The 13,091-nt window shown below is 36.7% G+C and overlaps 1 protein-coding gene across 1 annotated transcript; it reads left to right on the top strand.

Moving 5' to 3' along the window:
• Positions 1–11,296: 11,296 nt before the first annotated feature.
• Positions 11,297–12,526, top strand: LOC127136530 (uncharacterized). Its single transcript, XM_051063076.1, has one exon. It carries the CDS (start codon positions 11,297–11,299, stop codon positions 12,524–12,526), a length of 1,230 nt encoding a protein of 409 aa, XP_050919033.1.
• Positions 12,527–13,091: the final 565 nt, after the last annotated feature.

Raw genomic sequence — 13,091 nt, 5'->3', positions numbered from 1 at the left:
CTTCCGTAAAAAGCTACATTATCGGCAAATCACGACACATACAATTATCGATTCAATTTCAGTTTTCATACAACTTATTCATCACAATTTTCTCAGCACTCTAAATCCCAATTAGGGTCAATTCAACGGTTTATCACTACCCATTACATGCTATTCCATAATACCCATTAAACGACGATAAACCCCCCTTACCTGAGATAATCCGGCGGTCTCTAAGCTTCAAGCTTTTCCGTTCTTCAACCTTTGCTCTTTCTCCACTTTTCACCTTTCAGCCACTTTCTCTGTTTCACGTGAAAACTCTTTACCAACAATGAACCCTTTTTTTTCCATATTCCAACTTATATATTTTCCACTATAATTATTATTCCAAATAATAATAATAATAATAATATTAATAATAATCCAATAATTCAATTTATTTAATTAAATTATTAAATATATTATTAACTTAATTAAATAATCCTCTTATTTAATTCGGGGTGTTACAGAGGGTTCATTCATGAGAATGATCAACACTCAGCTGCCGTTGTTGAAGACAGTGATGAGGAAGACGAAGCTTGCGCCAACTTTGTGACGCATGGCCAGACTTGAAACAATTTCGTTGCTGTTGATGTTCATGTTGTCATTCATCATTCTAAGTAATTTGTTATTTATTTGTTTTAAGAAAATCCTTCTCATATGCCTAAGGGAGAAGTGAACATTGTTGGACATTTTATTATTATTATCATCAATAAAATACAATTTTATTCATCCACATCTATGATGTTTTTTTTTACTTTTTGATTTTTATGAAAATGGTAATCACAAAAAACATAAATAAATAATAATCTTCCATCTGCATAATATTTCTTCACACTCCACTTCTCTAAAATCAAAATATCAAATCATTATGCATGTTGGTTCTCAAACCCATTGAATAAAATGATCATACTACCTCTCCAAACTTTGATTACCCTATGTTTGAAGCCGAGGAAGAGATTGATGATGAAGAAGTATCTGATGAGTTATCCCGTTTGCTTGAGCATGAGGAAAAAACCATTCAGCCGTTTGAAGAGCAGATTGAACTAGTCAACTTGGGTTCCGAGGACGATGTGAAGGAAGTCAAGATTGGGTCTCAACTGTGTCCAGAAGCTAAGAAGGGGTTGATTGATCTTCTTCGAGATTATTCTGGTGTGTTTGCTTGGTCCCATCAAGATATGACTGGATTGGATTATGAGATTGTAGAGCATAGATTGTCGTTGAAGCCAGAATGCCCGTCGGTCAAGCAGAAATTGAGAAGAACTCATCCTGATATGGCAGTAAAGATCAAAGAGGAAGTGCAGAAGCATATTGATGTTGGTTTTCTTGTTACGTCAGAGTATCTGCAGTGGGTGGCCAATATTGTGCATGTTCCTAAAAAGGATGGAAAAGTCCGCGTGTGTGTTGATTATATAGAAGTAAGTCACAGGTTTTCTCGTCCGCTTGAACTATATTTCAAGATTTATATCGCATATGACTTCCACATGTGCGCCTATATTCAAGCTTCTTCGGAAATATCAGTCTTGTGATTGGACCGAAGATTTCCAGAAAGCTTTTGATAGTATCAAAGAGTATTTGCTTGAACCTCTTACTTTGTCTCCGCCTGTTGAAGGAAGACCGTTGATCATGTATTTGACTTTGCTTGATGAGAGTATGGGCTATGTTCTTGGTCAGTAAGATGAATCTGGAAAGAAAGAATATGCAATCTACTACCTCAGTAAAAAGTTCACTGACTGTGAGGCTCAGCATTCTATGTTTGAGAAGACATGTTGCGCATTGGCTTAGGCTGCTAAGCGTCTGTGCCAATATATGTTGAATCATACTACTTGGTTGATATCCAAAAGGGATCCAATCAAGTACATTTTTTAGAAGCCTGCTTTAACTGAGAGAATTTCCTATTGGCAGATGTTGTTATCTGAGTATGATATTGAATACCGATCTCAGAAAGCTATCAAGGGTAGTGTCTTGGCTGACCATCTGGCTCACCAACTGATTGAAGATTATCAGTCAGTACAATATGAAATTCTTGATGAAGAGATTTTGTACTTAAAGATGAAATATTGTGATGAACCATTACTTGAAGAAGGGCCAAAACCTGGTTCCCGTTGGGGCACGATATTTGATGGAGCTGTTAATTCGTATGGTAATGGCATTGAGGTAGTGATTATTACTCCTCAAGGAACTCATTTTCTGTTTACATCTAGATTAACTTTCAAATGTACAAACAATATGGCTGAGTATGAAGCTTGCATTATGGGGCTTGAAGAGGCCATTGATCTCAGAATAAAGTATCTTGATGTCTATGGAGATTCAACTTTAGTTGTGAATTAGATCAAAGGTGAATAGGAGACGAATCAACCTGGTGTGATATCATATAGAGACTATGCAAGGAGGATTTTAACTTTATTGATAAAGGTTGAGTTTCACCATATCCCCCGAGATGAAAATCGGATGACAGATGCTCTTGCAATGTTGGTGTCAATGATTGTGGTGAAATTTTGGAATGAAATTCCCAATTTGACCGTGATGCGTCTTGATAGGCCAGCTTATGTACTTGCTGTTAAAGAAGTCAAAGATGAAAAGCCATGGTATTTTGATATCAAATGTTTCCTCCAAAGTCATATTTACCCGCCTGAGGCATCTTTGAAAGATAAGAAAACTTTGAGGAGATTAGCTGGCAACTTCTACCTTAATGGTGATGTGCTTTACAAGAGAAACTTCGATATGGTTTTGCTCAGATGCGTGGATAGACACGAAGCAGACCTGTTGATGACTGAAGTCCATGAAGGTTCCTTTGGTACCCATTCCAATGGACATGTTATGGCAAACAAGATGTTCAGAGCAAGTTACTATTGTATGACAATGGTATCTTACTGTTGCAAGTTTGTGAAGAAATGCCACAAGTGTCAAATTTATGCAGATAAGATTCATGTTCCTCCGACACTGTTGAATGTCATTTCCTCTCCATGGGGGGAATTGATATGATTGGCATGATTGAGCCCAAAGATTTTTAACAAACATCATTTCATTTTGGTGGCTATTGATTACTTCACAAAGTAGGTTGAAGTGGCATCGTATGCAAATATGACCAAGCAAGTCGTTGTAAGGTTTATCAAGAACCAGATTATATGTCGTTATGGTGTGCCAAGTAAGATTATTACTAATAACGGATCTAACTTGAACAATAATATGGTGGAAGATCTTTGCAAAGACTTCAAGATTGCACATCATAATTCTTCTCCCTACAAACCCAAGATGAATGGGGCTGTTGAAGCTACAAATAAGAATATTAAGAAGATCATTCAGAAGATGGTTGTGACATACAAATACTGGCATGAGATGCTCCCATTTGCTTTGCATGGGCACCGCACATCCATCCGCACTTCAACAGGGGAAACCCCTTTATCTATTGTTTATGGCTGGAAGTTGTGCTTCCCTTGGAAGTTGAGATCCCGTCACATCGTGTGCTAATGGAATCCAAGTTTACAGAAGCTGAATGGTGCCAGACCAGGTATGATCAGTTGAATTTGATTTAAGAGAAGAGATTGATTTCCATGTGTCATGGTCAGTTATATCAGCAGAGAATGAAGAAAGCATTTGATAGGAAGGTCAAGCCTCGTGTGTTTAGAAAAGGTGACCTCGTGCTCAAGAAGATTTTATCTTTCAAACCTGATGCTAGGGGAAAATGGACTCATAACTATAAAGGCCCATATGTTGTTAAGAGAGCCTTTTCAGGAGGTGCTTTGATTCTTACAACTATGGATAGTGAAGAGTTCACTCGTCCTGTGAATGCCGATACAGTTGATCAGTCTCCAACTCTACTTGTTTTTGACACTCATTAGGCATTTATTCACGAAGTCAGTAACACTTTATTTTACCTGTTTGTGTTATTTTGTTGAGTAAATTAGATGTTTGCATTTCCATTCTCGTTTGGTTATTATCTTTGGTTTTCGTCAATGTACTATATTTTATGCTTCCTTTTGGTAGTTCTGTTCGTTTTCAGGTGCAAGCAGGAATGCCCAAAGACTCGCCAAGGGAAACAGACATTCCTAGCTCACGGGAAGAATTTTTTGAAGTTACAGTAAGCCTGACACGACCACCCGTGTTGCCTGATACAACCCATGTCAGGGGAAGGATGAAAAGGGTTAAAACAGGGGGCTGACACGAGTGCCCATGTCAGCAGGCCTGGCATGGGCGTGTTGGGAAGATGGCAGCAGTAAGCCAACACGGTCGGCCGTGTTTCTTGACATGGACAATGTTGGTTTGGACGCCTCATCTTCTAATTTTACCGTATTTTTGGAATTGTTGATCCCGGAGGGCACTTTGGGTATTTGTTACATCGAATAATTGATCAGTGACTATTTAGGTTACTTTTGGGAGAAAGAGAATGAGACTTTTTTGCACGAAAAAGAATTGGTCGATTGAGATTGGAACGATCAAGAGTTGTGGAGAACGGAGGTCCTTCAAGAGCGGATGTGATTGAAGATCAACGAAATCCCCTTATTCTTGTAATGTCTAATTTAAATGTTGTATTTTCTTTGAATAATATGAGTGGCTAAACCCCTCAATGCTAGGGGTGTCCCTAATTTGATCGTGTAATGACTCTGAATTTGTAATTCCCTCAAGTTTTATGTTTGTTATTCAATTTCATTGTGCAATGTTTTTAACGCTTTCGTATCAGAAAAATAATGTTTTTTATATGGTTAACAAGGTGTGGGATTGTAATTGTTAAGTTTTTTGCACAATTAAATTATAGTAGACATCACCTAGGACTAGGGATACCCTATAGTTACTGGTTATATCTTGTTATTTCAAAAGACTTGGTTTCATCATATTCCCTAAGGACTTAGAGATTAGAATGAATGACCAGAGGTTTTCCTCTAAGGTTTTAGGAGGAAACAATTTTAAGATCTAGTAATTGCATATTTGAACTGGTTGAGGAGATATACATTCAAGGTCTTTACAGGAGATAATCACACGCCGTCCTTGGCATAATTTTATCATTTGTGTAAAAGTTGTAATTTGTATTTTGTTTAATTCAATTATAGTGCGGATTTATTCCAAGCCTTCCAACTACTGTTTTTGTTTAATTGAATCACAATTTAAACTAATATTACTGAACAGTCCTCGAGATCGATATTTGGGAAATGCTCTATTATTACTACATTGGCAAAATAGTACACTTGCTATTTTCCCGATCAAGTTTTTGGCGTCGTTGCCAGGGACTACCAAATATAAAGTTTAAATTTATTTCAATTGAAATTTTGTTGCTCTGCAGCTAAAATTTATTCTCTGTTCTTTTAATTATTTATTTTGATCATTATCAACTAATTTATGTCTGATATTTGTATACGAGGTAAGGCCTCAGTTTAGCGGTAAATTCATGATCATCAAGCTATGGGTAAGCTGGAGATCAAATAACAAGAGTCGCCACCGCGCTTTTATTGTTTCCAAGGGAAAAGGGGAAAAGTAAGAACAAAACCCAAAAGTAAGAAGTTTTCAAATCAAAACTAATAAAATGTCAGAGATCACAGGTAAGGGGGTTGGTTACACAGAGGGAAGGTGTTAGCACCCAAAGTGTCCTAGGTACTCCTAGGGAGCCCTTTTTGTGTGCATATGTATTTGATACAAAAGTGATGTTTACAAACCAATAGAATGGGGGGATGAGAAAAGAATTCATTAATTATATTTTGTTTTTGACAAGACCTTCGGACTTGTGCCTACGTACCAACATAAAAATGAGGGATCAAAACCTCGTAGTTCGTGATACAAGTTTCAAAGTGGATGCATTGCTTTTAACAAAATTTTAAGTTTAAAAGGCACAAAGGCCTAAAAATGGTTTGAATGAGTTTGTTCTTTTTTTGCTTTTCTGAAAGTTAGGTCAAGTATAGTTAAAATTATTTACAAATTTGATTTAAGAAAAGAAGTTTGAAAATGCAATGGCATAAGGCCAAAGTTTCTATCTTTTTGCAAAATGGTCAAAGTTTAGAACAAAATAAGTTCAATCAAAGAAGATTTTGAAAAGGGAGGGAGAGATTTTGAAATTAAAGAAATGGGGAGAAAGATGAAGAGACTAATCCTATGCACAAAATTAAGAGTTAAGAGTTGAAAAGATCTGACCAAATGGGTAGCAATCCAATAGACAAGAATGTCAATAGAAACCCAGATTTCCCTTGGACAATTAGAATCAAGCAACACACAAATGCACAATTATATTATCTTGAAGAGAAAAGGCGTCAAATAAAGATAGCCACATCCAAGCTTTAGCCACTCCATGATCTTCTTCAAATTAGCCCATGTAACAGATGGATTCCACAAGTCACATGTTCAAAATAACAGCTTCACAATGATCATGTTGCAGATGAACTCAGAAGATTCTTGAATGATGTATAAGATGAAGTTCAAATTGCAAACACTTGGTTTCACAAAAAGTTGGCATTAGCCAAGTCCTTTAGCATAGGAAGGTTGCCTAAGTTCTAAGTCCATTGTCCAAGATCAAGCCAACAGTCCACACAAAAGTTTTTAGGGTTTTTGTTGTTATTATGTACATTAATGGTCAAAGACCACACGAACAAGCAAAGTGTACATAAACAAGATATATCACACAATATGGTCCAAGTGGACAAAGTGAAAAATGCATTAACATAAACAATTTGAATGGTATGAATAATGGCAAATGAATAAAGGAAAAAATTAAATGACATTAAAGTAAATGGCTTGAAATTAAAAGTTAATTGTTAATGAGTTAGAAGTAAGTATTGTTTTGCTTTTGCTTTTAATTTTAAGACATTCTTTGGAGAACACTCAACCCACTTATCACAAGCATGAATCCTTGAACCAAGACATCTTCCAAAGGAAGGAAAAAAGGCCAAGTTTCCACACAATACCATGAAAGAGGGGACACTTACAATCTCACTAACTAGAATGCTATGCCTTTTGTGTCACAAATTTAGCGCTATGTCAAGCAATCGTAATTGGACTTATGTAGAAGTCACAATTATTTGAGGTCTGGTAATAGAATTTTGGTGTTAATGCATGTTAGAGACATAGTATAATGGATTATGGTCATGAAACATACCACACACAAAAACAAATATGCAAAAGAGGTGGCCTAATCTCATCCATACTCATGTTAATTTGTCAATCAACTATCCTTAGGACTTTGAGATATCATACGCCAAATGAGATGGATGCATAAAGAAGAGGAATGAGATGAAGAGGGAGGGGAATGGATAAAAACTCAAATTGATCATATGAGGACTTTTACCAAATTAATATCATCCCTTCATTTTGGGAGATGGAATGTACATTCCATCAATCCCCTAAATCCAATGATATTAACTTGACAAAGTCAAATCAACCTTGACCAAGGCCCAACAACAAGAGTCAAACTCAAACAAGTCATCACAATTGGTCAACAAAATTATTTGGCATTTATTCAAATTAAAATTACTAAAATAAGGCATTTAAATTAAATATGGTTTGTCAAATTCCGAAAACCTCATCAAAACACCAAAGAAATGGCCATGAGATTTATCGTAGGTCAAACAAGGTCAAAGGACCTTGGAGAAAAAAATTCAGAATTTTTAAAGACTTAAAAGTATTTTTAAACAATTAATAATAATCACAAAACCAATTAAATCATGAAAAATATTAATAATGATCCAAAAATTAATTTTAATTCAGTATATGAAAGAGGAATTTTTTTGGTGAAACTCTCATATTTTTTTGATCAATATAAATTAATATGAATTAATGAAAATAAAAGGAATAAAAGAAAATCAGAAAATAGCAAAAAAACGTGGACCACTTGATCTCCCTCATTAATTTAGGTGGCAGATCAAGTGGTCCTCAGCGCGCTTTCCACTATGGACTTAAGTCAATGCGCCACAGGGAAGGTAATCAGAACAAACGCGTGAGATTAAAACATTTTAAAACAGATCAATGGCTCTGAACACTTTCAGCGCACCGCCGGAGTCCAAAGGTCGGTCATCTTCTCCGGTGACCCTGGCCGGACTGGTTCACTCATCACCATCAAGAAAATGAAAAAGGAGGACATAATCTGAAAGAAAAAATGGCGTAGAGCACAAATCTGACCTCAATTTTAACTAACTCCACATATATAGAAAGATATGAGGAGTTGAATTTTGAGATGTGTCAACTGAGTTGCTTTGATTTGACCCCTAAGTAACTCAATCTTCTTGCCTACATTGATAGGACTTCAGACAACCAAAGATCCAAGAGAATTGAGTGGAATTGAGAGAGAATCGAAGAGATGAAACTTTCTGGAAAATACCTTCAATGCAGGTCTGGATTCTCTTGTTCTTGCTTTGGCTCGTGCTTGATCTTGCTCAGGATGCTTGCAGAAGTAGATTAGAATGCACAAAAGGTCTTGGATCCCCAGAGTTTTGAATCTCAAAACAGTGAGATTCAAACTCAATTTCTAAAGGAAATTCTCAGGATTATCCTCTCAAATGGAAGGGTTTGGTGTTTGGGATCAAAGCTGGCGCGAAGGAGTCCTCAATTCTGAGCATATGGTGCTCTATTTATAGCTGAATCACATGATATTTGCACCTTACAATTGAGTTTCCAAATTTGGCAATGAGTGATGCATGTGTGCATGGGTGTGTACAGGCCCATGAGATCATTCCATTTGATCCATAATTGAGTGTGAACAAGTCTGAAATCAAATTGGAGTGCTAGGCAATTGTACATGTAAGCTTGAAGTTTGATTTTTGCCAAATGATGATGCAATGTTCAAGCCATGTGCAACCCATTCAAATCTTGTCCAAAATGGATGAAATTGAACTTTTTGGAAAGGTTAGATCAAGAGGATCAACTTTAATGTTTCAGAATCTTCCATTTGAAGCTTGTATCATGATGAATTTTGAGGTGGAAATTTTAACATATCAAAAAAATTTCTAAGTGTCAAGCCATATATCTCAATATTCCACCTTGCTTAACTTTTTATGTGAGCTTCAAATGAGAAACGTGTCTTCATCAAAGTTGTAGATATTTCAAATACATTCAAAATGGTAACCAATTTCATGTCATTTGGATTTGGAATGATAGAGTTATGAATTTTTGAAGTTTGGAAAAATCACTTGTTCAATGGTATAGGTCAAAAATGACCTATAATGTAACCTCATATCACATGCTCATAAAAGTCGAATTATATCTCACTCTAAACATAAAAGTTGAATTAGACATCTTGAGTTTGATTGTTCAACTTGGAAATCTTTCATCTCATAAAAATTGGGCAAGTTATGACCTTGGGAAGTTGACTTTCAAATTAGGGTTTAAACAAAATGGCCTATAATGTTTCAACGTAGAAAATGATTTTCCAAGCAAGAATAGCTCTAGGTATCAACATGAAAGTTGTTTGGAATGTCATTTAGAGTAACGTTTCTCTTGGAATAATTTTCATATGGAGAAAAGTTTAGGAGATGGGGTGTGGGGAGACCCAGTTTTGATCAGATGAATTCATCTGGGCAACCACCATCAACCAACTTGCTAACCTCAATTATTTGGACTTTCTTGGCTCATGGTAGATCATATATGCATAATATTATGAATTTGTAAGTTTCCCTTGAGATATTTGATCAAATGGTAAGATACCTTATTGGAGAAGTTACTCAAGATACCCAGTCAAACTAGGGTTTCCAAGGCAAATCACTTCCAAACTCTTGAAGAAAACTTGATCAATATAACAAGTAGTAATCAATGGAAATCACATATGATGCTCATAACCATTCTTGGATCAATTCATGGTTTTTTTTCTTTGTCATGAGGGTCTTAAACCCTAGATATGAACTTGATAGATTAATGGAGATCATGCCCTACCTACAAAAGAGTTAGGCAAATGCAAAGACATATTTTTGGTATTTTGGTTAGTAAAATGATAATATACAAGTATGATACAATCAAAAAGTGCTTGGTGATCTCTCATAAAACAAACCCAATGAAGGAGGGGTAAGGAGAATGCCAATGTATGATCCCAATGCTAATGCTTATGATGAAATTGCATGAGGGATCTAAGGGTCAAAATTGGGGTCTTACACTCAGATAATTTTCCTTTTGATGCAGAAATAGGAAGAACTTTGCGTGCAAGACTCTGACAAGCTAGATTAGCAAGACTGGAATCAGAAGAAAGAACAACCTTCCATTCATTCAGGTTTAGATTCGGGTTCAGAGAGAGAGATCGAAATAATGGGGGAGAACCCACCTCCACCAGAAAGACTATTGGGTGACTACGGAGGCACAAATGCACCAACTGGAAGATTAACAATTGCCAACCAACCGGTGAATGTGGCTAATTTCCAGCTACATCCAAGTACTATTAATCAACTTGAAAGAAAACATTTCACTAGAAAGGTAAATGAAGATGCAAACAAGCATTTGTAGAGGTTTCGAACCATGAGCAACACTCTCAAAATTGATGGTCACACGGAGGAAGCTAAGAAGTTAAGAATTTTCCCGTTCACCTTAGTGGAAGAAGCCGAAGAATGGTTATATTCTCTCCTAGCCGGTAGCATTACATCGTGGGAAGAGATGGAAAAGGTTTTCCTGAATGAGTATTTTCCAACGTCGGTTTTTCTGAGAAAGAGGTTTGAAATCCTAAATTTTAGGCAAAAAGACGAGGAATCTTTGGGAGATGCCTACAAGAGATTCAAAAGGGTCCTGGTAGCCTGCCCAACTCATAATATGGATCCAACATAACAAATGCAGATGTTTGTAAATGGTCTCAAAATAAAGACCAAACAATTGATTGATACCGCAGCCTGTGGCTCAACCAATTTCTCAACAACCATCGGTATCAAAAAGATCATTGAAGCAATTGCGGCTAATGAGCACTTGGAGATGTACGACAAATGTGTAAGTAAACCGGAAGGAGTTATCAATTTAAAGCTGGAAACTAATAGAATCTGTATAGAAGATACTATCGCTGCCGAAGTAGAAAAGAAGCTGAAGGCGATGAATATAGGGACCCAACAGGTAGCTCAAGTCCAACCTGCTCTTATTGTCTGTTGTGAGATTTGTAATGGACCGCACCAAACAATGTATTATTTTGCAACTCCTCGTTGAGGAAATCAAATTTTTGAAGAAGAATAATCCCTATTCCAACACATACAATCCGGGTTGGAAGAATTATTCCAATTTCTCATGGAAAGATCAGAAAGGGAACACTCCTCAACAAGGTCAATACCAAACTCAATATCAATAACAGCAGCAACAACAAACCCCTAATAAAGTAGATTGGGATATTTCCATTAAAAGAATGACAACTCATAATATTCAATTCCAAGAAGAAACCAGAAACAATAAGAAAAACACTACCGCATCCATAAAAAATCTTGAAGTTCAGATGGGTCAAATAGCACAACAATTAGCCTCGAGTTCTCAAGTACAAGGTGCTCTACCTAGTGCAACTGTGACAAATCCTAGAGAGCATAATAATGTTAGTGTTGTGACAACGAGAAGTGATAAATCTCATGAAGTCCTTGAGGAGACAACTAAAGATGAAGATCAATTAATCGAAGTGGATCTTGAGATCAAGGAAAATGAAGTTGTGAGGGAAGAATTGGTTGCACCGAAACAAGTGGTGAAAGAAAAAGTCGTTGAACCAAAGCCAGTCATTAAGATTCCCTTTCCCACCAGAAACAAGAAAAAGGGGCAACATGAGAAAAAATTTGAGAAGTTCCTAGAGTTATTCAAGAAGCTAAAAATCAACATTCCGCTTTTGGAAGCACTTGAACAAATGCCTACCTATGCCAAGTTCATGAAGGACATCATTTCTAAGAGGTGTACCATTGACACCAACCCGATTATTCTAATCGAAACATGTAGTGCTATTTTACAGGGTATGGAGATCCCAACGAAGAAGAAAGATCGAGGAGTTGTCACTATTCCTTGCACCATCAGAGATAGGTCATTCAAAAAAGCTCTTATTGATCTAGGAGCCAGTGTGATTCTCATGCCGTTGTCCATTTACAAGAAACTGGGTATAGGGGCAGTGCAAGATACCAGGATGGCACTTCAATTCGCAGATCATTCGGTTAAGAAACCTTATGATATTGTTGAAGATGTTTTAGTGAAAATTTACAAGTTTGTATTCCTGGTGGATTTCGTGATTCTAGAAATGCCCGAGGATGAAGATATTCCTCTCATTCTTGGGAGACCCTTTTTAGAGACTGGAAGATGCGTGATCAACATAGAGGAAGGTACTATAACTTTTAAGGTTTATGATGAGGAATTAAAAATTGATGTTCGAAACACCACAAAATACAAAGACAATATTGGCACCAGTCATACAATAGAAGTTATGGATCAAGTGATTACTTATGATAGTCCTTTGAATGCACCACAGTTACCTCTAGAAAGAGTGTTGAGTTTGTCCATTTTTTATGGTGATAAAGAAGTGGAAAATGGGGAATCCGAAGTGCTGGCCATGATAGATGCACAACCCCATTGGAAAGGATCTCGACCACACCGGTGGGAAGATTTATGATTACCTCAATCATGTGAGGAGAATAAAGAGTCCAAGAAGGGGACGGAGTTGAAACAACTTCCCGAGAATCTAAAATATGTCTTTCTTGATTTTGAAGGTAAATGCACGACTATAATAAATTAGAGCCTCAAGAGTATCTAAGAAGAAAAGCTCATCCAAGTCCTACAAAAATACAAGAATGCTATCGGATGGGAAATTGAGGACTTGAAAGGTATTAGCCCTATAGTGTGCATGCATAAAATTCTCATGGAAGATGATCACAAACTGGTGGTCCATCCCCAAAGAAGACTTAACCCAACAATGAAAGAAGTGGTTTGAAAAGAAGTGGTGAAATTGTTAGATGCGGGTCTTATCTACCCTATAGCTGACAGCTCATGGGTGAGTCCGGTACATGTGGTCCCCAAAAAGGGAGTGACCACCTTCATAAGAAACGAGAAGAATGAGTTAATCCCTACGAGGACAGTTACAGGTTGGAGCGTGTGCATTGACTATAGAAGGTTAAACATCGCGTTGCCATTCATGATCAAATGTTGGAAAGGCTAGTTGGTCATGACTACTACTATTT

This window comes from Lathyrus oleraceus, chromosome 4, assembly GCF_024323335.1.
Source record: "Lathyrus oleraceus cultivar Zhongwan6 chromosome 4, CAAS_Psat_ZW6_1.0, whole genome shotgun sequence".
In the NCBI taxonomy this organism is placed as follows: Eukaryota; Viridiplantae; Streptophyta; class Magnoliopsida; order Fabales; family Fabaceae; genus Lathyrus; species Lathyrus oleraceus.
This window is presented reverse-complemented; position numbering and strand designations above follow the sequence as displayed.